The sequence below is a fragment of the Molossus molossus genome, unplaced genomic scaffold, assembly GCF_014108415.1.
Source record: "Molossus molossus isolate mMolMol1 unplaced genomic scaffold, mMolMol1.p scaffold_m16_p_13, whole genome shotgun sequence".
Lineage (NCBI taxonomy): Eukaryota > Metazoa > Chordata > Mammalia > Chiroptera > Molossidae > Molossus > Molossus molossus.
The window spans coordinates 6,551,534-6,579,320 of record NW_023425348.1 but is presented as its reverse complement, the minus strand read 5'-3'; the positions used below and the strand labels follow the sequence as shown (position 1 = coordinate 6,579,320).

At 59.3% G+C, this 27,787-nt stretch overlaps 1 protein-coding gene across 1 annotated transcript in view; it reads right to left on the bottom strand.

The window, feature by feature from the left end:
- Positions 1-7,265: 7,265 nt before the first annotated feature.
- The window catches only part of TTC12 (tetratricopeptide repeat domain 12), a 44,603-nt gene continuing 24,081 nt past the window's right edge, over positions 7,266-27,787 (bottom strand). The window contains exons 8-21 of the mRNA XM_036258193.1: positions 26,115-26,175; positions 25,524-25,712; positions 23,049-23,118; positions 22,285-22,373; positions 20,262-20,430; positions 17,287-17,379; positions 16,302-16,362; positions 15,179-15,316; positions 14,639-14,737; positions 14,156-14,224; positions 11,210-11,311; positions 9,768-9,867; positions 8,265-8,490; positions 7,266-7,341 (exon numbers count right to left, since the gene is read on the bottom strand). Coding sequence (XP_036114086.1) covers positions 7,266-7,341; positions 8,265-8,490; positions 9,768-9,867; positions 11,210-11,311; positions 14,156-14,224; positions 14,639-14,737; positions 15,179-15,316; positions 16,302-16,362; positions 17,287-17,379; positions 20,262-20,430; positions 22,285-22,373; positions 23,049-23,118; positions 25,524-25,712; positions 26,115-26,175 — 1,542 coding nt within the window. The remainder of the gene's footprint in view (positions 7,342-8,264; positions 8,491-9,767; positions 9,868-11,209; positions 11,312-14,155; positions 14,225-14,638; positions 14,738-15,178; positions 15,317-16,301; positions 16,363-17,286; positions 17,380-20,261; positions 20,431-22,284; positions 22,374-23,048; positions 23,119-25,523; positions 25,713-26,114; positions 26,176-27,787) is intronic.

Genomic DNA, 27,787 nt, shown 5'->3' with positions numbered 1-27,787 from the left:
CGGGGACAAACTGCAACCAAGGTGCATGCCCGTAGCGGGAACCGAACCCAGGTCTCTCCGGACTGCAGGCCAATGCTCTAACCGCTGAGCCAAACCGGCCAGGGCTCAAGTTGACATTTAAATGACCCTGGCTGAGGAGCTGCTAGGTGTAACAACAGTCTCGGGGTTCCCCCCCTCCGAGGGAGGACAGCAGGGTCCGGTTCCCAGAGGAAGCATTCTGGCCTCCGCCTGCCCACCTCCACCCCTGGCCACCTCGAACGCCCGTGCTGGTCGGACGGGGAGGTGACCCTTGCCACGGGGAGACTTAGCTGTCTTAGCTGTCTCCTCGCAGACTGCTGCTGGGTTAGCAAGGCTTTCAGATAAAACCTCGAAGGGGGAGTTTCATTTTCCCTTCACATGCAGGGAGCAGGTGAGAAGGACGGGCTACTTCTCTGTGCTGCCGTTTGGGCCAGAATATTAATGACAGGGAGACAGGGCTGGGCAGTGGGCATGGGGCTCCGGGAAGGGCCGGATGCCAGTCCTGGCTCAGCCACGATTTCCTTGGGAACTTGGACAGGACGGCGACTCTAATGGGAAATCATAGTACAGAGTGCTGTGCGCATGCAATGGCCATGGCATGACAGCCCTTTGAAGGAGTTACGAGCACTTTTCTGTGCGAGGCTATTATTACCTCCACGCGGAAGGGAGACGGGGAGGCTGAGTTTGCCGGATGCACCGGGGGTCGTCTGGGTGAGGCCTTTGAACCAGACCCTGAGGCCCACATTTGCTCAGAAGCATGAAGGGGACCATCCTGTTCCGTGCCCTGTGGGTATTACGAGGGATAATAGTGGTAGCAGCCACACAGTTCTCTGAGGAGCAGGGACCCAGTGGCTTGGGTGACAGACGAGATAATGTCATGACTGAGAGGGAAGCCACTGTCATTACTGATGACTCACCCACAGGCTCTTGAGGACACAGCCAACCACAGACTTAAGGATGTGCCCTCTCAGATGACGTATCCGTAGAGTAAGGTTATTAAACACCTTCTGTATACAGAAAATTCTCTTTCTTTTTAAAAAATTTTAATTGATTTGTTTTAGAGAGCGAGAGAGGAATGGCGGGGGCGGGGAGAGAGAGAGAGAAACATTGATTTGTTGTTCCACTTCCTCATGCATTCATTGGCCGCCTCGTGTGTGTGCCCTGACTGGGGAGCAAACGTGCACCCTTGGCACATTGGGATGACTCTACCAACGAGCTGCCCAGCCATGGTCTAATTCTCTTTTTTGTCCATAAGAGTTCTCACAGAAGAAAATCTTCCAGGTTCTCCAACTAGAACTGAATTCTAGTTGTAGAGAGAAAGTACAGACACAGAAATGAAGTGTCGGAGTGAGGTCACCGCGGCGGTGTCAGCGAGGGACGGCGGTGTGGGTGTGGGCTGCCGGGGCCCACGTCTGGAGGGACTCGGGGCAGGTCTTCCCGCGGCGGCTGCACCGCGCCAGCCTCCACGTCCTCGTCCGCAAAGGGAGAACAATGTGCCCCTTCAGCAGGCAGGATCGGAAACCTGGTACACATGTGCCAAAAGGCACCGGCCACATGTACTGTGTCGGGCTTGAGGATGTGTGGGATTTAAAGAGAGGGGAGGAGGGGTGAGCAGAGGGAAGGCCGGCTTGGGGAGCTTGGGGAGCTGGCCTAAGGCAAGGGGGCTCGGCGGGGGCCACCACTCACGTTTCGGCCTGAGGCTTCCAGGAGGTGCTGGAGCTGGGGGTGACCCACAGGGACAGGGACCCGGGGTCAGTGCTGAAGACTGGCTGGCTCAGGCAGGGCCAGAATGTGACCCTCAAACCCCGCTGACTTTAAGGTGAGGCTTGGTGAGATCACACTGGACGGTCATGAGCAAGGCATGTGTGGTTTTATTAGTATTTGAGGGGGAACCACTGATATGCTCATTTTAAACTATACCTACCACGTGTGAATCACAGCTCACCCCCACTCCGTGCAAGGAGGGTACCTAATTCTCAGGCTCAGGGTAATGGGGGGCTTTATCTGCAGAGTTTCAGACAACGCCAAGAGTGCTCCGCGCTCACCGCCCCTGCCGATCCACGCCACCTCACCCCACACACCTGCAGAGGAGCTGGCCCCTCACCCGCGGCACTGTGAGAAAGTGCCCGAGGAGGGGCACGCGTGTGGAAGTGGTGTTTAAGAGGGTCATTCTGGCTTCGGTGCGCAGGATGGCTTAGGGTTAGGGGGAGACGGGAGAGCTGCCCGGAGGCTGTTACAATAATGTACCCCATCCTGTGCCTGCCTTTTCCTTATCCCCCACCCCCAGCACTGAGAGTGTAGTGCCCAGTTCAGCAAAGTCTAACCCAATCCCACTGAACACGGGTCTCCATCTCCACCTGGGCTCCCAGCTGTCTCCCTCCCCAGCCCAGCCCTCCACCTCTGCCAGCCGGTCTCCGGCCCACATAACACTGAACTCGGAAGCCCACTGCTCCATCTCCCACCTTCTGGCAGAGTCATACCCTCCCAACCCTGATAAAAACTCTTATATTAAATCTCTGGGAAGAGCACAGGTGGATGGCCAGTGAGGGCCCGGCAGCAGGCGACTCCACCACAGTGACAACCGTGTCCTGAGGGCTACGGTGGCTGAGTGCTTTGCAGAAGTCATCCCATTTCATCCTTACGACAAACTCCGAGGTAGGTATTACACGGCCCCACCCCCACCTTTTCTAGACAAGGCAATTAAGGGGCTCAGAGCCGGCAGAGGTGGAGCTGGACTGAGCCCAGGCGTCAGGACAGGGACCTGCAGTCCGGCCTCTGCTCACTCTCCCTGGCAGCTGCCCGGAGTCCCAGCTTCTCTGCCCTCTTGGTTCGCAGGGTTCTGCCCATGGGCAGCTCACCTGGCGTTTCGGAGTCTTGATCTTATTTGTAGATTGGACAGGGGGGAAGGAGTGGGTGGTGCGTGGGCTGCATATTTTTGAGCATTGCATTGTATTTAGCAAATAAAATCAATGGATTCCAATAAAACAGGCTGACTTGGACGGTCCCTAACTTATTTCCATCTTGGACATTCTAGAAGCCGTTGTCCTTGCCACCTGCTCCAGAATTTCTCAAGGTCTTGCTTGTTTTGGTCCAGCCTAACTCCCCACTGCATGTGAGCTCACCCGTTCTGCATGGAAATCCACCTCCTGGCTGCAGTGGGAGGAAGTCGGTGTGTGCTGTGCATGTGCTGTGTGCTGTGTACTCTGCGTGTGCTGTGTGCGTGTGCTGTGTATGCTGTGTGTGCTATGTGTGTGTGCTATGTGCATGTGCTGTTGTGTGTGCTGCATGCATGTGCTGTGTGTGTTGTGTGCTGTGCGTGCTGTGTGTAGTGTGCGTGTGCTGTGTGCATGTGCTATGTGTGTGCTGTGTGCGTGTGCTGTGTTGTGTGCGCTGCATGCATGTGCTGTGTGCAGTGTGCGTGTGCATGTGCTATGTGTGTGCTGTGTGCGTGTGCTGCGTGCATTTTGCTGTGTGTACACTGTGCGTGCTGTGTGTGTGTATGTGTGTGTGTGTGCTGTGTGGGCTCGGCTTGAGGGGAAGCGAGGGAGCTATGTGAGCAGATGGAGCTGCTGAAGATTAAAAGTGCAAAGTTGAGCTGGAGACAGACACGTGACCGGGGAGTGATGCCCAGCCAGGCTGATGGGCACTTTGGGCAGATGGCCGCACTCACAGGAAGCGCCTCCTTTCACCCACCCAATGGGAGCCCATCGCTGCCTCACTGCTGTGCGGGTGCCCAAGGCCCTTCCCACTCCCCACGGGGCAGACGCTGAGAGCGTCCAGAGGAATCTGATCCCGGCCCCAGGGCAAAATCAGATCCAGGGCCAGAATGCCTCCAGGAAGAACTTCATTTTGCTGTTTTCAAATTGAGATCAAATTTGAGGGCTCTAAAAAGTCATCCAGCGGCTTCAGGTCCCAGAAGCCCAGTGCTTCCTGGGCACACAGCAGCAGCAGGCCCGGGAGCTGTCCGGGGTGCTGAGGTGCTGTTACCCAGGCCTCCTTTCCAGGGCCCTCGGGGAGGGGACTTGTGCCCCTGGGGTGTGATGAGAAGAGCTGCAGACAGCTAGTGTACGTGTGCTTGGAGGTGCAGTCCTTAGAACAACAGGTTTCCCTGATTTTAACTTGAGGACAACGAGCAGAGGTCAGGAATCCTGTCTGTGGAGGGGACTTTGGGGGTATCAGCATCACCAGTGTTCGGGCTCCCAGTCCACTGCACACTCGGTCTTGCTGATTTACATGCCGCAGGCTCCAGTCACACAGTTCCTGGCCCGGAGAACCGCCACCCCGCTGGTGAGCCCTGGGTGTGCTCAGAACCCAGCCTGCCTGGCACCTCGGGGGAGGATGAGAAGGCAGGTTGCTGGCTGGCAGCTGGGTCTTTAGGATCCTTGTTTGCCACCAGGCACAGGCGAGGGGGAGGCAAACGGAGCAGCCGATGACTGCCTGCCTGCCTTTTAGTGAAACACGGAAGGGGATGAGAGATGCCGAGGGTGGGAGGGGCGGAGTGAGTTCATGGTCATTTCTCGCCTAAAAATAATAGTCACGATTAAGTAAATTCCTTCTACCTTTTCAGGGACCTGTGCCAGGAGATTTGTATGTTATATCCAAGCCACAGACTCCACAGGCAGGGGCCCTGCTCCCGCTTCATAAGGAAGGAAGCAGGAAAGAGTAACTTCCTCTCGCCAATGCAGTGGTGGACGACGGCCACACGCAGCAGCTGCACACAGGCTGGGGCGAGCTCTGGCTTCCCTGCTGGGGCCACGGGAAGCCGGGTAAGGAGCATGGAGTGTCTTCACACGTCTTTATAGCTTAGTCTCCTTGCCCATCCAGTGGAGATGACGCCTACCTCACGGGGTCTTTGTGAGGCAGGACCCCTGGGCACGCATCACAGTGCCCAGCTCGGCGGAGCCCAGGCCCGGCGTGGGCGGGACTTGGTCTCTGCAGGCTGCAGGCCCAGAGGAGCTGGAGCCCCTGGCACTGGGGAAGGGAGTGAACTGCACAGGAAAGTAATTTACTGTGGCCTCTGGACAGCCTGTATTCTCAGGGCATTCAGAAAATGGGACCTTTTTGTGGAAAACAGTAGTGGAGCATTAAATGTCATTTGGTCTCAAGGCACTGCCAGGTAGAACTATTCTCCACACAGATTTCCAAGCCAAGTCCCGGTGCTGACAGGCCGTCGGGGACGTGCTGACAGTGTCTTGCCCTTCCTGTTATTTTCTCCAAACACTGAACCTCAGTCCCACCCTGCTGTCCTCTAGAAATGGCATCATGACATTGTCTGGGACAGCGGGTTACATTGTTACCTAATACCTCTGCGGTGGCTTCAGGGTGGTCACCGGCTTCTGCCTGGGTCCCACCCCTCTCAGGACGGGCAGTCCCTGCTCCTTTGCCTATGGACCAGCAGACTGCCTTCCGGAATAAGCCACGGCCCCGAGGGTGGGCAGGCCGGTGCGGTGGCTCCTGGCACGGAGGCAGCTCTGTCTGCAGTGTGCTTGGCTTCTCCAGGCTGCCCGGGAGCCCGGGAGCCGCGGGAGGTGGAGTGCACTGGCGGTAACAGGATTTGGGGGGCTGGCTCCGCACTGGAGTTGGGAAGGCCAGGCCAGTGCGTAAAGCCCCTCTCTCCGCTCGTGAGGGGAGCGGCCGGACCCCGCTCTGCAGGGGGAGCTGCTCTGGGCAGGCTCCGGAGCACAGATAATAACATAATTTGACACTCCCACTCTTCGGGGAAGAGAGTACACTGATAATAGCCATTTCCAAGAGCCAGGGGAGGAGGAGGGGCCGGAACACATGCCCCGGGAGACAGCAGCTGGTTATGTGCACGCAGCCTGCCCGTTCTCAAAGCTCCACTGAATTCCTCCGAAAACAGCACATTCTGCAGTCGCTAATGTTCCCCCCTGTGTGCTGTTCAGCACCAAGCCTTCTCCCTCTGCAACTCAGCACTCTCTTCAAGTGTGTCTGTCTGTGCCGGACCCGGCGGGCAGGTGCTGGCCTCGGCTGTGGCCTGTCACCCAGGGACAGGGTGGTGGCACCACTGCAAAGAACTCCAGGGAGCTTACTCCAGCCCCATGGGGTGCCCTGAGCCCACAGGGAGGGTCTCGGGCTACTGACTTCATTCCAGCCCCCCAAAATGCCAGTTATCTGTCCTGGTTTCAGGGGCAGAGTTCTTAATATAAGCTAGAAACCACCTCACTGCAAAAAGCATTTCTTTGGGTGTAATGAACAAAATCTCCGAGGAGGAGCAATTCCTTCCCACATGGTCCAGAAACTGTCCAGCTCTGGTTCCTTAAAGAATATGTGTTCGACCCCTGCCTTAGCCCCTCAGATTTAACCCAACTGACATCAAAATTAAGTCCCTCAGCCTCAAGATGGAGCCTGATATTATGCTACATATAGTGTGTAGCACTTTATAATTCCCAAAGTACCTTTACCTCTAAAATGTCATTTGACCTTCACAGCAATGTAGGAGAGAGGTTGGACCAGTATTATTCTAGCTACCGAAGCAGCTGCCGAAGCTCAGAGAGGTCAAGTGACTTGCCCAAAGTCACACAGCTGCCAGGGAGCAGGGTGGGACTGCAGCCTCGGGGACTCTGGCCTGGGACACCTGGCGCTCACCGAGCCGCACCCGTCCCACCTCGTCCCCGAAATGGCCAGTGCGAGCGCCCTGGGACGCGGAAGTTGTGTCGCTCACTGGACTTCTCACTGAGGGACCTGACGTCTGAGGAGGCCCGGGGTAATCGCGGGAGGGAAAGCAAGGTGGGGGAGGGAAACCAGTTTAGTGCTGAGCAGGTCCCCAGCACGGAGGATGGGGTGGCGCATCACCAGCTAGAGGAAGGCACCAGGTGGCACTTCCAGGAACGATTCCCTGGGTGGCAGAGGACTCCCCGCCACGGCGGGGCCCACAGCCAGGGGAGAAGGGAGCTCAGCTGGCAGACGCAGCCCCATCCAGAGCCGCTGCCTACAGGGGCGCCCGGGCTGCTTACAGGGGCGCCCGGGCTGCTTACAGGGGCGCCCGGACGAGGGCTTGTCATCCACTGCAGCCCAGCCTCTGCACACAGAAAGGGACCCAGGGAGCGTGTGGCAGACCCCAGCAGGTGCGGCACTTCCCAGGTCAGGGGCAGCCGTCTGATGCCACTCCCTTGTCACCAGAGAAAACCGGCAGGAGAGGACTCTGAAAGCCGGCGTTCGGCCTGGAGCGGCTCTCGGAGGCCTTTATTCACAGGGACCCCGAGCACACGGCTGTGCCAGGCCACGTCTCACGGGTCCTGGGAGCGCCTCGCCGCAGAGCTGAGAATCTCGAATCCCTGGAGCTCCCGCAGCTGAGCAGCAAACCTGTGGGAATCAGAACACAGCTCCAGGACGTGCGCAGGCGGCGGTGCCCACAGCGTCCTCGCGGTAGACCTGGCTGGGAAGGTGGGCAGGGCCGAGGCCCTGGGGCCCACGGGCACTGCACACACTCTTGCGGAGAGTGGCCGAGTGACAGGCTGACCCTGGCACCTTGCTAAGGGGACCTCCCAGCAGGCAGCCACCCCGAGCTCATGCCAGCGAAGTGCCCGGCTTCTGCGGCACAAAGATTCCTCCATTCTTTCCATCCGGACAATCAGAACTTGAAGGACTTCAGATGTTCTCCAGACCCACCCGCTCACTCCACGGAGGAGGAATCAGAGGCTGCAAAGGTAGGAACCGGGCAGGCCAGAGACCCTCCCTGCCGAGGAAGGCACCCCATCCGTGCTGGGGCCCCAGCACGCAGCGCGGCGGGCACGCGGGAGCCCAAGCGACTGGGGGTAGGTGCCTGGGAGCAGTGTGACCTAGCGGGGAGGTGGCACCGGCAGAGCAGAGCCGGCTGGCCTGCCCCAGCAGGAGGATGTCACCGCAGGGACCTCCCCCACTGCCCAGGCCCCGGGCAAATGCAAATGAAGTGGGAGGTCTGACTCCTGCTGGAGAAGGGAGGGGAGAGAAGGAGCAGGAGAGAGGGTGTGGGAGGGAGAGGAGAGGACAGGAGGACAGAGAGTGGCAGTGGGTTGGAGAGGAGGCAACGGCAGGAAGTGCAGAGACAAATCTGCCAGGTAAGTCTTCCCTCTCTGGGTGGAGACTGGGGCTCCCTAGTTCCCTCAGGGAAGGCTCCTCGAGAGGCGGCTGCTGGGGCCCTAGCCCTGTCTGCAGGAAGGCACGGGGCTCCCGGGCCCCCGCGGGATCCTGTGGGCAGAGTCCCCGCACGGCGGGCCCTGCTCGTCCGGTCACCCGGGCCCGCACACCTGGGCTCGGCTGTGCACAGCTTCCCCAGCGCGATCCCTGCGTTCAGCTGCACAGCGCTCTTCTGCGCGTCTCTGGCCGCCAGCCTTAACAGGACCTGCACGATGTCCGTCCTCAGCAGGGCGGCCGCCGCCTGCGGCACCTCCATGCAGCTCCCCAGGCAGAGGGCGGCGTTGCCCGCCAGACTCTCGTCCTCCGAGCTGAGCAGCGCCCTCAGAACGCTGAACTCTGCAGGGAGAACACACGTGGTCCCTGCAAATCCCAAGCAGGAGGCTGGCAAAGGGACAGGAGAGGCACAAGGACGTGTCAGTGGACGCTGAGCGGCCAGGAGCTCTGAGAAGGGCCTGTCACTCCTCGTTCAGCCGTGCTGAGCGCCGTGGGCACCCTGCTGTCTCTGACGTACCTCAGAGGCCTAGGGCCTGCCTGGCGCCACGTAGCTGCTGTGGACGGATGCCACGCAGCAGGGCAAGGTCTGTCTTCTCCAAGTGCCTGGTCTCAAGCTCTACTCTACGCCTGGCAGCCCGAGCGGGGGGCCACAGCCTGCACCCTGCACCACAGGGCCCGAAACCGGCCCAGAAGAAGGGCCCTGCTTTGGTGGGGGGCCCAGTGGGTCCCTCGCCTGCATCCCGGAGGTGCTCACAGAGCGGCAGCAGGCTGCCTGGGCTGGGAACCCCGCTACCGATGACTGCGCCCACTTCAGTTACTACCCTGAGGCTAGGCTCCGACTCTGAGGGTCTCCCCTCCCCCGGCCACAGAAGAGGATCCATGCTAGGCCGTCTAAGCAGAATGCTTTCGAGACAATCTCAACCGAAGCCGGGAGAGAGGGCAGCTCCAGCCTCACAGTCCCCTCGGAGCTGCTCTGTGGTGGAGCCTGCAGCCGGGCCGCTACCTGCGCGCAGCCAGCTACCGACACGCTCTCGGCGCCAGGGAGAATGACATCTGCCTAAACACCGCGCGGTAGGGAGGTGATGGCTGCACGCTGTCCCCTCGCTTGCTCGTGGCGGGGTCCTGCAGCATCAGGGATGGCTGCCCCCCGGGGCCCTGCGGTGTCAGGGATGGCTGTCCCCAGGGCCCTGCGGCGGCAGGGATGGCTGCCCCCGGGGCCCTGCGGCGTCAGGGATGCCTGCCCCCTGGGGCCCTGGGGCGTCAGGGATGGCTGCCCCCGGGGCCCTGGGGCATCAGGGATGGCTGCCCCCGGGGCCCTGGGGCATCAGGGATGGCTGCCCCCGGGGCCCTGCGGCGTCAGGGATGGCTGCCCCCGGGGCCCTGCGGCGTCAGGGATGGCTGCCCCCGGGGCCCTGCGGCGTCAGGGATGGCTGTCCCCTGGGCCCTGCGGCGTCAGGGATGGCTGCCCCCGGGGCCCTGCGGCGTCAGGGATGGCTGCCCCCGGGGCCCTGCGGCGTCAGGGATGGCTGCCCCCGGGGCCCTGGGGCGTCAGGGATGGCTGCCCCCTGCGGCGTCAGGGATGGCTGCCCCTGGGAGCCCCGAGGGAGAGCATCGCTCACTCTTATCCAGCCGCACCACTTCCTCTCGGGCTTCGTGGTTGCTGTTGGTGCAGACGGCCAGTGTCTTCACGGCGTAACGCGAGGCGGTCTGGCCTCCTGTCTAGATTCACGAAGGAAATTAGGAAAATACGATCAGTCCTGTGACAGTTCGTGGCCAGAAGCCACAGGGACAGCTCGACGGTGCCGGTGGCTCCCCAAGCCCGAGAGCTGCACTGAGCGGGGGCCGGTCCCTGCCGCGGGCCCTCAGCCCTCACAGCCCACACAGCCGGGAAGGGAGGCTGTCACTACACCCGTGACGACCGGAAGGCTTCCCGACAGCGTGGCCGAGAACAGATGCTGCTGCCGACTGACAGGTCTGCCCAAGGGGGCACGGTCCCGTTCATGTCACCATCGGGAAGGAGGGCTGACTCGCCAAGGCCGTCAGGCTGACGGGTCTGTGCGAGAGCCCCACGGACCTAGGCCGTCCTGAGGTGACAGCTGCCGCAGATGCCGGGCTTGAGGACGCACGTGTGCAGGCATGCGTGCAGCACGCGTGTACATGCACTCGGCCGCCTGCGGCAGGACTGCAGGAGTTGTCCGGAGTGAATGGCGGTCCCCGTCCAGGCGCAGCCTAGCTCAGACTCACTGTCGCGCCCTCAGGACTGCCCTTGACCCAGCAGCAGCCGCCGCACCGCAGAGCCCACTCCTGGGCCCCGCAGAGCCGGGGCTTCAGGAGCAGGTCGCCCAGGGGTCAGCACGCTGACAGGGTGAGGGGCCTCCCCGGGCACAGACACCACGTGGGACCCAGCAAGGGCAGCGGTGAAGGTCCCTCATGCCCAGGTGAGCAGTCACCTGCTGTCCCTGCTCGGTCAGACTCACTGCTCTCACGCACAGGACAGCTGGACGTCCGCTGTCCCGTGGTAAAGCTCCTTCTAAGTCTCACGCAGGAGTCGCCTCCTGCTCCCCAGACAACTGCACGAAGCATCGCGAGCAGGAGAACACGCGCGCGGTCAGGGCCCGAGGAAGCTCGCCGCCAGTTGCAGACCGTCCTCCCCAAGGACAGAGGCCACGCGTGTCCGAGACCGGCTTCGACGGTGAGCCTTGCATGGCTGTGTCCAGTAAGCCATCCAGTCACCCAGTCAGGAAGACGGGGAGGGAGACCGCTTTGCGGTCCCGCCCGTCTGTGCATCATGGGCTGATCTGGGCTGTGCCCGACTGGAGGTGGAACCCCCAACCTTGGTGTATTGGGGCGACGCTCTTACCAACCCAGCCACCCAGCCGGGGATCAGTTCACTTATTCATCCAACAACCCTTTGGTGTTCAGAGCACAGTCTGGGTGGGCAGGCAGAAGACCCCCCACTCGAGTTTAAAATCTAGGGGGGTGACATAGGGCCACCTCAGTTCTCCCCAAATAAAACAAGACGTTGCCGCAACTCCAGAGGCTGGAACCCGCGCCCCTGTACCTTCAGGAATTTCATCATTTTCTTCACCACCCCGGTTCTCATTGCCTCCTCCACGGCCTTCTGAGAGGAAGGCAGGGTGCGGCTCAGCACCCCGGCGGCTCTCTGAGGGAGGAGAGACAGGGGGACTCAGGGTGCTTTCGGATACGCGGAAGACCTCTAAGTTAACAGGGGTGAGGCAAAACAACCCTCAATATCGGAAGTACAATATGCACCCTGACATAAAGATTACGTGATGGTCCAGTGAGACGGCGAGCACTGCTGTTCGGCGCGGCCGCGGCCGCGGGGCAGACGATCCACAGCGAAGCATTGCCCGGGCACACCGAGGCCGTCCTGCCCCTCGCACAGGGCCGCGCAGTCCACCGCTGGGCAGTGCTGCACCCAGGCCTCACTAACGCAGACGTCCTGGGTCGGCCGACGGTCTTCCAGCCTTTCCCTTACCTGTCCCCAGGCTGTCCTCTCGCTCTGTGTCCTGGGAGACTCCGGTTCTGGTTCTAAGACAGCGGCTGGTGCTAGAGTTTGGCTATGATGCTGCTTGGAATTTTTCTGAGGATAGAAACAATAGTTATTACTTTCTTCCTATTTCCTGTATCACCTCTGTTTTTAGAGTCAACTTTTCTGTTTATCTTGGTTCTTCTATTTATGTGTGTGGCTTTCCTGAGCTGTCTGGTGACTCCCAGCTGCCCGGTCACAATTCTGAAAGTGGCAACAACATGTCTCAGTGAGTGAGGCCGCCGGCGGGCAGACAGAGCTCTCCTCCCAAACGCTGGACGGGCAGGTAGAGGAGGCCTCCCAAACGCCAGACGGGCAGGCAGAGGTCTCCTCCCAAACGCCGGACGGGCAGGCAGAGGTCTCCTCCCAAACGCCGGACGGGCAGGCAGAGGTCTCCTCCCAACCGCCGGACGGGCAGGCAGAGGTCTCCTCCCAAACGCCGGACGGGCAGGCAGAGGTCTCCTCCCAAACGCCGGACGGGCAGGCAGAGGTCTCCTCCCAAACGCCGGACGGGCAGGCAGAGGTCTCCTCCCAAACGCCGGACGGGCAGGCAGAGGTCTCCTCCCAAACGCCGGACGGGCAGGCAGAGGTCTCCTCCCAAACGCCGGCCCGGGCAGGCAGAGGTCTCCTCCCAAACGCCGGACGGGCAGGCAGAGGTCTCCTCCCAAACGCCGGACGGGCAGGCAGAGGTCTCCTCCCAAACGCCGGACGGGCAGGCAGAGGTCTCCTCCCAAACGCTGGACGGGCAGGCAGAGGTCTCCTCCCAAACGCTGGACGGGCAGACAGAGGTCTCCTCCCAAACGCTGGACGGGCAGGTAGAGGAGGCCTCCCAAACGCTGGACGGGCAGGCAGAGGTGGTTTCCCAAACGCTGGACGGGCAGGCAGAGGTCTCCTCCCAAACGCCGGACGGGCAGACAGAGGTCTCCTCCCAAACGCTGGACGGGCAGGCAGAGGAGGCCTCCCAAACGCTGGACGGCAAGTGTGTTCCCTGGGCTCCCGGTGCCTTCGAGGAGAAGTGTTCGATTTGACGCCCGAGGGGCAGGTGCTTGGCTGCTGATGCCCGGCTCTCACTTCTGCCCGCCGCTGGACTGGTGCTTGGAAGTTTCCATCTTGGGGAACCACGAGACGAACCCGCTACCTTCCAGCTGCGCTCCCCACAGCTGTCTACACCAAGGTTTCCCCGGCTCCGCCCCCTCCTTGCAGGTTTCCATCTTCCAGAAACTACTGACCCGTTGGTGTCCTCTTGCCTGTCTGCTTTGTCCACGTGGTTTCTGCTTTCGTCTCGTTTCAACGAGGTCTCCGAGGGAGAAGGCTTAGACTAGTGTGTTACCTATCACAGTCTCGTGTCCCTGTCTGCCCCACAGGTCGCCGGAGCTGATGGCACAGCTCTCTCCAGGCCCAGGACAGCAGACAGCACCCACGGGCGGGCTGGTCCCCGCTGAGGCTGTGCCTGCTCAGCACGCCGGCCGGCGCCCAGCCGGGGCAGAGTCCTGGCCAGAGCCCGGGCAGTTAGCACAGAACCCGCTGGCCTAGCTCCCGGGTGGACCACCCAGGAAACCCACCCCAAGAACAATGGTGCTCACCACTTTGGGGGTCATGGGTCTTTTCTGAGGATCTGATGGGGACTGTGCTGCCCCCCACCCGTGAAATGCACATCCACTCGGGTGGTCCACACAGCTGAGTTCTCCCAGGGACCTGGCTACAAACCCTCCCCACAGTGTCTACCCGGACTTCAGGGAAGGGGGGCCCGCAGCTCCACCCAGGACATGTCGGATCTACTCAGAACCTTTACTACAACCCGGAACCCTCCCCGTCCATGGTTTTTGGAGGGCTGGTTTCCCAGACCTGCCCTGGATGTGACCCCGTTGTTTTTCTAAGCTTTCGGCCTGACCCAGTAGGTGGAAAAGGGGTGATTCCGAATGTGAGTATATAGCACATCCTAGGACGATGGCAAATACCCTCTTGAACCGTATTAATATTCTCCTGATGCACGGTGCTAGCCAGGGGCCTGCTCAGTTCTCTTATCAAATACCAGAAGCGGAAGTTTACAAAGCTCGTCCAGCACATGCCTCCAAGGGGACAGTGCAGAGACGGCCTCTGGGATCACTGGCTTGGAAACATGGGTTGGTCTTGCTGATTATGCACAAAGAGATTCTGTATGAAATCACCTGACTGTTCCATTTGCACAAGGATATCTGGAAGTAGGACCAATCAGACAAGTTCCAGAGCAGACAGGACGGGGCCCCTAGACTCTGGGGGTCTCTATAGATGGGCACTGGGTGGGGGGCAGCAAACCCCATGAAACTGAAGGAAATGTGATGTCTGCGAGATCACAGGCACCACGCTGAGGCGCCGGCAGAACCTCAAGGTGTGATGAGTCCGAAAGGGTGAGACGCGCGGGTATCAGAGCCCCCGGAGGAGAACAAAGCACCGTTTCTGATCCCCTGGGAATCTTACTGTCAGGACTCCTCCGTCCCGGCTGCTCAGCAGAGACATGCACCTCCTGCTCACCTCCACGGCCCAGACCTGCAGCGACGGGGACCGGAGAAGGAGGTCGTCTGCAGTCTGACTCTGGGGCTCCCTCCGAGCACCTGAGCACCCCTCCTGTCCACCACCCTACTCCCCGCTCACGGCGCCTTCTACTGCTCTCCCCTAACTCCACGGCAATACCTGGAGGGCAGGGACCACGTCTGATTGACCTTACAAAGGCAGGACCTAGCACGATGCTCGGCACATCCTGGACACTCGGTTTTCTGAATGAGCACCTGACCGAGTGATCACCTCTCCCTCAGTGAAGCAGAGACAGTGTCCACCCAGCTCTCCCGACCCACTGCCTGCCTGGACCCACGGGCTTCTAGCTGCTGGTGGCAATGAGGACGGTCCTGTGCGACAGGATGCATTCGGGTGCCCAGGGCTCCAGGCGGAGGAAAGGACACTGACCTCGGCGAGGGGCGGGGGCTGCAGGCACAGGTTCATCAGGAGCCCCAGAAGTGCATACACGACGTCTCTGGACGGGTCCCCGTCCTCCTCACACCTGGCCTTCGGAAACAAAGCAAGGTCATCCGTGGCTGCTCAGCCTTGAGCTCTGTAAGTCCTCTCCCTGGGCATGGCCTGGGCATGGCCCAACTCCGAGCTGCCCTGCAGCAGGTGATGGGGGGAGCGGAGGCCGGTCTGAAAGCTCACGGGAGTCCCGCGAGCCTCCGCCCTGCGACGCTGCTCAGCCTGGCTCTGCTAAACCGAGAGCGGGCTGCCCACGTGGCGGTCGGCAGCTCTGCCAGAACACCTTCAGACCCGGCCGGGACGCAGGCGGCCTGCGCGCAGGGCTTGCCGAGACCAGCACCCAGAAACCTACGGTCGCAGAAGGGTACGTGCTGGCTCCGGCACCCTCCCACATAACGTCTGGACATCTAGATGATGAAGGAGGAGCCAACGTTCCTAAAGCAGATAAAAGGCCAGCTTGAAGTAGAAAAGCTAGAATACCATGAGGTCCAGGCAGGCACCCCCAAACTCCTCAGAGGCAGACATCTGTCTTCGGGTGGCAGCGTCAGCACTGAGGTTTCCCATGACGGCGACACACTGGCTGAGAGCTGAGGTGTTGGTCACCTTGGGGTCTCTCCTCTAAAAGTGAAGAGAGAAGGAAAATGTGCAGAGATCAGGCAATAATGCACAGTCACCAGGGCACCCCGCGCACCCAAACGCCTGGGCGCAGAGAGCACCGTGTCACATCAGGGCACCCCGCGCACCCAAACGCCTGGGCGCAGAGAGCACCGTGTCACACCAGGGCACCCCGCGTGCCCAAACGCCTGGGCGCAGAGAGCACCGTGTCACACCAGGGCACCCCGCGCGCCCAAACGCCTGGGCGCAGAGAGCACCGTGTCACACCAGGGCACCCCGTGCACCCAAACGCCTGGGCGCAGAGAGCACCGTGTCACACCAGGGCACCCCACACACTAAACGCCTGGGTGCAGAGAGCACCGTGTCACACCAGGGCACCCCACGCACCCAAACGCCTGGGTGCAGAGAGCACCGTGTCACACCAGGGCACCAATGGGGCCGTGCTGGCAATAGGGGTAACCCCAAAGCACGATGGCCTGGAACAGAGGCCTCGGGCTCAACCCCAGGGATACCACCAACCGGCCTGGAGGACACAGCCCTCCATTCGCAGAGCTCCATTTCCACATCTGGAATAGGGGCTGGGGGTTGCCAAGGTCCCGGGACCGGGTCTAGTCACAGCATGTGCTCCTAGGAGAACTCTCCACCCCCTTCCTCTTCTCTGCCTCCTTGGCTCAAATCACCTTCTGACCAGGACGACTTTCACTCAGGGGACAGGGCTGCTCACGGGCTCGTGATGAGACACAGGGTCGCGAGGGATGATGACAGGGACAACCGCTCTCCACCCCCTGCAGCTGCTCCTCCCCGGTAGCGCGCCCAGTGCATGCGCCCCTCCACCTGCCCCATGCGGCCGTTTCAGTGACAGACCCTGTGGATTCAGCTGTGAGTAAATGACAGGAACAGAGACACAGCGGGAGCTCTGGAGTGCGACCTGTCTGGCCGGCTCTGCTCCCTCCCGAGTGCCCGTCATGGACAAGGAGGGCTGGCTCACCAGAACGCCCGTGAATGCCGGCAGAACACCTGCGAGGTGGGCTGGGAACCAGACTTGAAATCTGTTGAGATAACCAGCGTGATTCATTTCTACACTGTACCAACTGTGAGAGAAGCGCAGAGCCCCGGCAACGCGTGCACGGCCACGCACTCTGGGCCTCCGCGATTTGCCGTGCACCTGGGGGATTCATTCAGAAACGACAATGTCCCCAGGTGTACACGTGGCTTTCATTTCTCTGGGTCTGGGGAACTGCCTTTGGTGGTGAACCCCGGTTCTCAGACAGCAGCACCTCTGCAGACACTGCCGGGGTGCCCAGGCTTCTGCACAGCTGACCTGCCACCACCCTGCCCCTCGCTGTCTCCGCCGCGTGCGGCGCACAGGTGAGCGTGCTCCCGTCACCGCCACGAGGCCCAGGCGCACGCACGTCTACGCGCTGCAGCAACCTCTGCATTGCAGCCTGCGCCCAGGGCCTTCTGGGGGCACCCAGCTCTCTGTTATGAAATGTCTAAGCAAGATGTTTTACAGGTGGCGGGGAAATGAAACCAACAAACAAATAAGATGCACTGGAAAAACAACATTTAAGAATCATGAAAAATGTAAGGCCTTTACTGTCTTCCCCAGTCGCTAAGCAAGAAAAGCAGGGAGGAGGTGGTTCCCCAAGACGCACTGGCGCCCCAAGAGGAGGCTGCAGCCGCATCTGGCTGCTCTCGCTGCCTGCACTCAGCACCCAGCGGCCAGGCAGCTCCCATCAGGTGCCGACTGAGGAGAAGCAGCTTCTCCAGCGCACAGTAGGCTGCTCACTGCGAGGCAGTTCTGAGCATGTTACTGCCTCCAAGCCCACCGCTCCTGGGAAGACAGCGGCCCTCCTACTCTGGGGACCTTGTGATGCTCACGGGCCCGGCCTCCCTGTACGCTGCTCATCCGAAAATATCAGATGGTCAACAAGGTTTCAAGAAGAAATGTCAGTTTCTGTAAATAAAATTACCTTTCTTCCAGAGCCAAGTCGGTGAGCAGTCCCATGGCGGAGGTGGCCGTCTTGTCTGGGAAGTCAAGAAATGACACCAGGGCTTCCAACAATCTGCAAAAGTTCCAGAACCTCAGAGGGGCCTGTCCTCCGACTGAGGGCACTGCCAACAAGGAGCCTTCAGGAGGCCAGGAAGGTGAGCACCGGGTGAGGTGGGCCGACAGTGGCCCTGCGCGCCCTCCTTGAAGCCCAGCTGCTGGCCCACCCGTGAGACAGACACTCTCCTGCAAGAATGGCTCTACTGCCCAATGTGAAGTCCCAGGGGGCTGAACACTTTTAACCAAAGTTCACTGATCAGATGACAAGTGGGAAGGAATCGCCGGTGTTTCTGCCAGGTGGTTCTGGCTCGGCCAAGTCCAGTCACAGAAATGACATGTCAATGGCATGCTCACTAATCTGCTAATGACCACAGGAGGAGGGCCCCCTTATGCGGTGGGGGGCAGAATACAGATTCCACAGGATTCTGATGGGTTACTGAATATATCCGATGAAATGTAATATGGTTAAACTCAAACCCCTCCACTTAGAGCTAGAAGTTGTGTATAAGTAGGAATTGGGAGACCTGGTTTACACCTGGTTCCTATGAAAACGATGGAAGGGTTATCAGGTATCTGCAAACCCACTGTGAGCAAATAGTCTGGTGGAGTTGCCAAAAGCAGCCTACGCGACCTCAGGCTGCCCAACGGACTGACCGGCCCAGGACGGAGTGGGAGCCGCTCGTCCACCCAGCAAAGCTGCACTCGGCACCTGTGGTGTGCTCAGAGCGGGCCGCAGTCCATAGCGACATGCACACGCCTAATGTGTTAGGTGACACATTAGGGACAGACTCAGGAACAGTGGCCCAGAGTCGGCCTGGTGGGAGGCCCAGGAGGATGGAGACCAAGAGGCTTCCAAGGGCAGACACTTCAGCTGCCATCTGAGCGCGGGGCTAGCTTTGTGTCGTTTGTTCATTCACCAGCCCCAGGGAGCACCGACTGCTGGGAGATGTGCGGGTTCTGGGCTGCACTGACCAACAGAGACAGGGTCCCAGCTCCAGGAGCTGGCAGGCCAGCGCCAGGCAGGGCACCGGCACTCACCGCAGGGCACGCCTGGGGCCGGGCAGCTCCTTCCCACTGGTGCTTAGGGAGCGAAGGGAGGATGGGGGATGGCGAGGCCGAGAGCGGGACAGCGGGGGTCGTGGCGGGCCTGGGGCCTGAGCCTGGTCCACCCCGCAGGCCTGCGTGTCCCCGTGGCCGGGAGAGGGCTGACTTGGCACTGGAGGGGGGAGCAGCCTCCCAGGCCCATCTCTGTCTCCAGCGGAAGGAGGCTGCGTTTAAACAAGGGCCCAAGTGGCTCCTAGGCACTAGGTCCCTCCGCAGCGGGAGAACTAGTCTTACAGGCCGTAGTCACATTAGCATTCTCAGTAGGAAGATAACAGGACAGACGTGCACGTCAGACAGACCTCTCTGGTGGTGCGGCGGAGGCTGGGCTGCACAGGTGTGGGAGGCAGGGAACCCATGAGGGAGAAACGATCAAGACTACAGGTTAAGGACTGAACCCAGGTGGAGGCAGGATAAGATGTACAGTGGAGAAGGGAGAAGCTCCCGGCGACCTAGAGGAGACACCTGGAGACGCTGGGAAGAAGCCAGAAGGAAACACAAGCAGATGCCCAGGAAATGGGACCAAGATGTCATCTTACAGATGTGGGGGACCATCCAGGGAGCTCAGGGAGAGGAGAGGGGAGGGGAGGGGAGGGGAGGGGAGGAGAGCAGAGGGGAGGAGGGGAGAGGGGGGCAGAGGAGGTGGGGAGGGGAGGGGAGGGAGGATGGGAGCAGAGAGGAGGGTGGAGAATAGCTTATGGTAACTGTAACTACATTTATTCAAAAGACCAAAACCAAATACAAACACAAGCTGAAGGTACTGAGGGGGCTGCGGAGCCACCTGAAATGTAAGTGTGCTCCTGAGGGTCTAACTACGAGGGGGCCAGCCTCCGCCTGTGTGGCTGAGCCTTGGGGTCGCCCCCTGTGAGCCAGAGAGCCCCTCGGACACTTGCTGCGGTCTGTCCTGCCCCCGGCGCGAAACAGAGGGGCAGCACTGACCTTGCCTACATCCCGGGCTGAGAAGGGATGAGATGAGGTAATCAGAAGCCAAATTCTGTTTTTAGATTTTGTAAGAAGCACTTAAAAAGCAAGCTATAATTATTGCTACTGTTTCTATGAGGTTGAATGAACTATATGAAGTTACCAATAGGCACATTTTTTGATATAAAAAAGTGGCAATTTCACTAGTTCTAACTAATAATCTTCAGGCTGAAGAGCACTGGGAGGTCGTTTTTTCAATAAAGTCTACTTTGGGGAGAGATGCATTCTGTTCCCATGGCGTTAGGGCTGGGGAGGCCCCATGGAACAGCATTTGAGATGTTTATCTCCCACCACGCTCCAGCAAGGTTCAAGGACGCACAGTATCGGACAGTGTCCCTCCGACAGGAACGAAGACACTACGGACGGGGCAGTCGGCCAGGACCAAGGCCAAGAGGGCCGCAGCGTCTGAGCTGGGAACACGCTCAGCAGGGACCCTGTCCCGGGACCAGGCTCACACGGGAGCCTGCCCTGCAGTCCTGGGGGGAGCGTTCCCCCGAGGCTCTTTCTGCTAGGGGCCCCCTGCAGTCCTGGGGGGAGCGTTCCCCCGAGGCTCTTTCTGCGAGGGGTCCCCTGCAGTCCTGGGGGGAGCGTTCCTCCCAGGCTCTTTCTGCGAGGGGTCCCCTGCAGTCCTGGGGGGAGCGTTCCTCCCAGGCTCTTTCTGCGAGGGGTCCCCTGCAGTCCTGGGGGGAGCGTTTCCCCGAGGCTCTTTCTGCTAGGGGCCCTAGGAAAGTTTGCTGGCCCCTCTCATGGCAGAGATGTGGGAAGGCAGACGTAGTGGTGGCGGAGACACTGCGGGGCCGCCGCCCGCGAGCTTACCGGGTCAGGTCCAGGTGGCTGACGACGAGGCTCCGGCCGTCCCCGGTCTGGACGAGCTGCAGGAGCAGGGCCAGGCTCTGCTGCCGGAGGCTCAGGGCCCCGGAGGCCAAGAGGGAGGGCAGCAGCCTGCCCGCATCGGGGTGCAGCACCAGCACGCGCCGGTTCTCCTCTGCAAACACAGGGGCGCTGGCCTAGCACACCGGGAGCAATTAGACTAGTGTGTGCCTGCCTCTCGGCAGGACCCAGCCCTCCAGCCCCGAGGCGGGCCATGAGTGGGGACTCTGAACCAGGTGGGTCTGAATGCCGGGGAACGGCCTCAGCCCGTCTGTGAGCTCCTGTGCATTATGCTCCCTCGTCAGTGAGATGGCACACGGCCCGGGCACAGAGCCATGAGGGTGCAGTGACCACACGGCGGAGCGGACGGCAGGGCCTGGCGCACACACACTAGCTATCACTGTTCTTGTCACAGGCTCCTTGGTGTGGCCTCCGGAGATGGGAGGAAAGGGAGAGAAATCGGTGAACTGTGGAATCTTAGACTGTTACCTTCCAGGTAATGAATGGCCAGAGCAACCATCCGAGTTCTTTCTGGTAAACCAGACTATCACATGAGAACAGCCATGAAGAAAGCGTGCCCCCTCCCAGACGACACGCTGTGTCCGGGAGAGTGGCACTGGGTTTGCGTGCTCTCCCTGCCCATTTCCCAGCGGGTCCGAGTGGTCGGAGGGCAGGCGGCGGTGCGGCCGGAGTGTGAGGCTAGGCTACGAAACAGCCATTTGTTCAGCTCACACATTTGTTCTTATACCGGAGAAGGAGCTCATTGTAAACAACTGAAATAACAGGAGGGGAATACAGCCGAACATGGAAGTCCTTCTCCTGTCCCCCTCCTGCTACGTCCATTCCTGAAAGGAGCTATTATCCCCCTTGTATGTATAATGGTAAAACTAGGACCCATCCTCCCCTGCGCCTGGCCGCTCTCCGCCACTCAGCGACATACCTAGGACACAGTCCATGTCCTACCTTTTAAGCAGTCCCTGTCCTTTTTAAAAACTGCTTTGTACTTATAGAGTTGGATAAACCAAGATTTCACTGATCTGAGCGAGAGCATTTATATCACCACTGACGATACGTTTTCAGATGTTAAAGAACAAGGTGACGCCAAGGTTCACAGAACCAGAGGATGCTGGCAGAGGCGTCGGGACTGCAGAGGGACAGGGTCCCGCACACCGTTGCCACGCCCTGCCTCCCTGGCCCTCCTTCAGGGGGTGTGCAGACCACCCCCGGGCCGGTGGGGCTCCCAGAGCAGCCGGCGCCTTGGGGACAACCCTGTCCGAGCACAAGGCCCTTCAGGAAGAGGCCCGATTCTCCAGTTCCCTAGGACCTAGGACGGTTCCTGCACTCGAACACACGAAGGAAAAGGCTTATCAGCCCACAGTCAGCATTTCCTAGGTTCAGGCCCCATCACTGGCTCTCACAGGCGCCCCGTGGAAAGGGGCTGCCATTATTCTAATGTTCAGTGTGCTCAAGGTCAGATCTTTTCCTTTTAAAATAGTGAGGGAAATGGTGTGATTTTTATTTACACTGCGGTCACAAGAGCAGTCAGGATCTATAAACATGCAGCAACCCGGGAGGTGCTCACGGGGAGAGCTGAGTGGGCAAAGCCCAGCACCCGCGCGGCACCTCACCGTCCCACGCACACGGGGCTGGCGGCGAGCGCGGGGCTCACGGTGCTAACTGGGTCCCGTGTCCCACCACACGCTCAGGCAGAGAGGACAGGACTGGCTCTGCCACCCCACTGCCACCCGCGGGCAGAAGTCCCGGCCTGCAGAGAGCAGGGCGAGTGCCCGGTGACGAGACCACGCGTGCCGCTGACGGTGGCCTCGGCCGCGGTGAAGGCGGCTGCGGGTCTGGGGACAGCACCGGGCGCAGGCCTCATTCCCCAGCCGCGTGCTGTGTCTGAGGGAAGGTCTGGACCCGCTCGGGGTGGCGCCCCACCGTGACTGCGGGGGACGGAGGCGGGGCTCACCGTTCTCGCTGCACACCGCTTGCCAGAGCCTGAGGACCGCCACGCACAGGGTCTCCTCCGCGCCGTCGAGGGCAGCTGTGGAGAAGCACCTGCAGGGGCCAAGGGCGGACAGCACGAGGGCCGGGACTCAGCGCACAGCTCTACGGGGCGGGGGGCTGGGGAAGGGATCTTCGAATCCGGAGCTGCAGGTCAGCAGGACCAAAGCACTGCTGAGCCTGGACGGAGCGCTCCGGACGAGGACGCCGCTGGCAGCCCGAGCTGCCCGCCGGGCCGGTGGCAGCTGGGCCGCGGTGACGGTCACAGCAGGGCCCATGCACAGGGCCAGCACACCACCTGGGCTCGTGGGCCCCCTCACGCGTGCACATGTGCTGGTGACCCCAACCCCCAGCGGCACCCTCAGCCTCAGGAATTATACCAGAGCAACTGAAACACAAAGTAATAATAACGACGATAACTTTAGGAGACAGCCTCCCGTGGCTGGGATCTCTCCTCGGATTAAATCATAAATGGGGTCAGCCAGGGCCCGGCTGAACTCATTTCCACTAGGATCACTTCTCCGACACCGGAGGGCTTGGACAACCCCGGGAACTGCTGTGGACCCTTCTCTGCCGCTGTCAACTGTGGTGTAACCCAAACCAGCCGAGGCTGCCCAGCACCGCCGGACGGTGGGCCCTCCGAGGCTCTGCTGGCACCAGGGTCTGACTGCAGGACAAAAGCTTGGCGTCCCTTGCGTTGATGCCGGCTGGCTCTACAAACACGCCTACCTTTGTATGACCTCGTTCCCGCCGATGACGTTGAATCCGTTGAGTGTTCTGAACAGAGTTCGCTCTGTGCCTGAAACAATCGAGGCGGACGTCAGACTCCGGACCTGCCTGCGATGTAACAGCCGAAGGACAGAGAGGACCCACATAAAAGGTCAAAGTCACCAACAGACTCCTCTGCACCCTGAAACCCAGAGCTGTCATCCGTCACGCGGGGCCCAGTGACAGGGATGTCCTGGTCAGAGAAAGTGCTGAGACTGGCGGCCCGTGAGTGATCTGACAGCTCATTTCATCACCTTGGAGTCCCTGGATAGGTGGGGCCTCCAGGACAAACGGGTGCACCTACCTGTTCTTAAGGGTTTGCTCCGAATTGTTTGCAGGCTACGAGAAGTCTGTAATTTCCAAGAAACAACTGAAGGGGACAAGTGAGCACCCTCCATGTATACTAAGGGAGGTCAGAGACTCCGCTGTGTGTACAGAACACCCTATCACCGAGTCACACAGTGGTTTAAGCCCTGGAACCAGTATTTACAGGGCTTGTGGCTCTCATCAGCAGGTGGAGCTGACGTTTCTCTGGAACTGTTGCATCTCCTAAGCAGCCAGTAAGTGCAGAAGGTGAACTTACAGTTTATCCCTCAAAAATTCCATCTTCCATTTCCCTATGGTTGGAGGAGGCTGGGGGGCAGTTACCGGGTGTTTGGGGTGTATATGGGGTATGTGTTGGGTATGCAAAGGACGTGTAGTTAGATCCAGGAAGTGTGGAGCATGTGTGTGGGTGAATATGTGCACTACATGTTATGTGATGTAAGTATATATGGTGTGACATGTGTACATAGTGTGTGTGTGCATGTACTGTATATGACATAAGTAGGCATGATGCAAGTTCCTGCCGTGTGTGATGTCGGTATACCTGGAATGAGTGCCTGCTCTGTGTGATGTAGGTACACATGGAATAGTGCCCTCCGTGTGTGATGTAGGTATACATGGAATAGTGCCTGCCGGGTGTGATGTAGGTATACATGGAATAGTGCCTGCCGGGTGTGATGTAGGTGCACCTGGAATAGTGCCTGCCGGGTGTGATGTAGGTGCACCTGGAATGAGTGCCTGCCGTGTGTGATGCAGGTACACATGGAATAGTGCCTGCCGGGTGTGATGTAGGTGCACCTGGAATGAGTGCCTGCCGTGTGTGATGTAGGTACACATGGAATAGTGCCTGCCGGGTGTGATGTAGGTGCACCTGGAATGAGTGCCTGCCGGGTGTGATGTAGGTACACATGGAATAGTGCCTGCCGTGTGTGATGTAGGTATACATGGAATAGTGCCTGCCAGGTGTGATGTAGGTACACATGGAATAGTGCCTGCCGTGTGTGATGTAGGTACACATGGAATAGTGCCTGCCGGGAGTGATGTAGGTGCACCTGGAATGAGTGCCTGCCGTGTGTGATGTAGGTACACATGGAATAGTGCCTGCCGGGTGTGATGTAGGTACACATGGAATAGTGCCTGCCGTGTGTGATGTAGGTATACATGGAATAGTGCCTGCCGGGTGTGATGTAGGTGCACCTGGAATAGTGCCTGCGGGGTGTGATGTAGGTACACATGGAATAGTGCCTGCCGGGTGTGATGTAGGTACACATGGAATAGTGCCTGCGGGGTGTGATGTAGGTACACATGGAATAGTGCCTGCGGGGTGTGATGTAGGTACACATGGAATAGTGCCTGCCGGGTGTGATGTAGGTACACATGGAATAGTGCCTGCCGTGTGTGATGTAGGTATACATGGAATAGTGCCTGCCGGGTGTGATGTAGGTGCACCTGGAATAGTGCCTGCGGGGTGTGATGTAGGTACACATGGAATAGTGCCTGCCGGGTGTGATGTAGGTACACATGGAATAGTGCCTGCCGTGTGTGATGTAGGTACACATGGAATAGTGCCTGCCGGGTGTGATGTAGGTGCACCTGGAATAGTGCCTGCGGGGTGTGATGTAGGTATACATGGAATAGTGCCTGCCGGGTGTGATGTAGGTACACATGGAATAGTGCCTGCGGGGTGTGATGTAGGTATACATGGAATAGTGCCTGCCATGTGTGATGTAGGTGCACCTGGAATAGTGCCTGCCGGGAGTGATGTAGGTGCACCTGGAATGAGTGCCTGCCCTGTGTGATGTAGGTATACATGGAATGAATGCCTGCCGTATGTGATGTAAGTACACATGGAATGAGTGCATGCTGTGTTTTGTATCATATAGTGTGTGTGTATGTGTGTGGTATTCATTACATGTATGTTGAGTGCATGTGCTGAGGAGACGATGGAGCCGGGGTGGGGGATATTTCTTATGCACCCTCTTTACCACCTACAGATAGTAGGTCTTCCGTCAGTATTTGTGGAAGGAAGGGAGTCTCTGTCATGAGGGCAGACCTCTAAGCTCTGTCCCTTTACCCTGACACCATTCACGAGCTCACACACGTCTCGCTTACAGTCCTTCATCATTTCGGTCAGGATCTCAATGCCCCCTGCGTAGAACAAGGGGTTCTGCTGAGGCTTGGAGAGCGTCTCCAGGAGGCTCCTGGTCGTCACGGCAGTGCTCCTTCCCAAATCCAGCCGCTCCTGGGCCTCCTTCTCCTGATGGTCTGCTTTCTCCCGAAGATCTACTTGATTCAGGTAATCTAGCAAAACAGAAAAACCAAACCAAACCAAACCCTAACACCAACGTCGACATTCAAGGAGTGGCCTCTTTGAGGACGGGGCCTTGAGAGGCACAAGGCATTAAAGTAATTCACACTCATCTTCAATAAAGGACAATTTTAGGACTAGTGCACACATGCACCCAGCACCCTAACGTATCTCGGGGATGCGAGAGCACTCCCCTGCCTGGAAGGCTCTAAGGGAGCTGGTGAGGAGGTAGGCAGGCCGAGCTGAGCTGGAGACAGAGGAAGGAGGCCCTGGGCAGCCGGCAGCTGGAGGGCTGGCTGCAGGCCAGGTGCGGCTGCCCTGCGGCTGGGCCAGAGGTGCGGGACGCAGCGGGAGCCCGAGCACAAAGGGAAGGACATGAGCAGGTGCATCCTCACCTTTCATCTGTGTCTGCAGCTGGGGGTTTATTTCTATGATCTTCTCAAAACACTCTCTAGACTGGAAAAAAACAAAACAAACAACAAGACCTTGACAAGTGGGTAGGGGGTAAAGGTGACGATAGGACAGACACTGGGACCCAGGGCTGGCTTCCTCCCTGTCCGGTCCCAGCCCCCCTCCCGCACAGGAGGGAGGCGCAGGAGCTCGGCACGCCCCTGACCTTTTGTTTAGGCTTCTCTGGGTCTGTGAGGCAACAAGTATTATTTCAAAATTTTGTTTTTAAAAATAGTGTTTTCATATGGCCTGCGATAGAAAATATACAGTCCTAAGTCCTGGTGGCTGGGATAGGAATGATCACAGGGTAAATATGAAGCTCAGACGTGATATTTGCACTGAGGAGACGGGCGCTGGAGATGCTGTTGACAGACCCGGGAACGGGCACAGGCTGCGCAGGGCCGCGCGTGAGAGCCGGCGGCACAGCTTCAGCGAGGGGCTCTCATAGGAAACTGTTAGGAAGTTTCTGGAAAAAGAGGTTCCCGTTCGCAGCGCAGGATGCCGCTGGCAGTGCTGTGCTCAGGGACGTCCGGAGCCCCCAGACCCGGCAGCCGCGCACCAGGAGGGAAGCTCGGGGACCACTCTGTTCTGAGCTCTGAAGGGTCAGGGCTCGTCCGGAAGACCCGGGTTAGGAAACAGACAGAGGAAAACCCACACTGGTCAAGAACAGTGTCCCAGGGTAAAGCACGTAAGCAAGCAGGGTAACTGCTATGGACTGAATGTCTGTGTCCCCTCAAAGTTCGTATGTTGAAGCCTAAACCCCAAGGTGATGTATAAGGAGAAGCTCTGGGAGGCGCTGCGGTCATGGGGCAGAGCTCTCGAGACGAGATGAGCCCTCACAGAAGACCCCGCAGAGTTCTCTGGCCCCCTGCTCTTTAGGAACCAGGAACAGGCCCCAACCGGGCACCAAATCCGTGGGCTCCCGGACTCCAGAACTGTGAGAAGTGAGTGTTTGTGGCTTCAGCCAGCTGGTCCATGGCATAGCAGCCCCAAAGACTAAGACAGTGACCCTGTATCCCACTTCTTTGTAACCCTAGATCTAATCTATCAGCAATTCCTGTCGGCATATATCCAGACCCTATCACTTGGCATCACCTCCATTGTCACCAGGCCAGGCTGGTCCAAGCCACTGTTACCTCACTGGGCTAATTTGTTACAACAGCCTTACAACTGGTGCTCTGTCTTTTTTTTTTTTTTTTATCCTCACCCGAAGACATTTTTCCACTTTTTGTACAGATAAAGTGGGAGGGGGAGAGAGAGAGAGAAACATCGACATGAAGGGACACATCGAGTGGCTGCCACCCGCACGACCAACCAGGGCCAGGGACAAACTGCAACCGAAGTACGTGCCCTTAGCGGGAACCGAACCCGGGTCTCTCCAGACCGCAGGCCGACGCTCTAACTGCTGAGCCAAACAGGCCAGGGCTGGTGCTCTGTCCTTTTATCACCATGCTAAAATATAGTCTCAGGGCAGCAGAGTGAGTCATTAAAGCATGAGTCGGATCGTTTCATCCTGTACTCTAATCCTCCGAATGGCTCCCAGCTCACGCACTGTAAAATCCTAGGCACCCCCAAAGCCTGCGAGGCCCGAGGGGATCAGTCCCCACATCCCCCATTA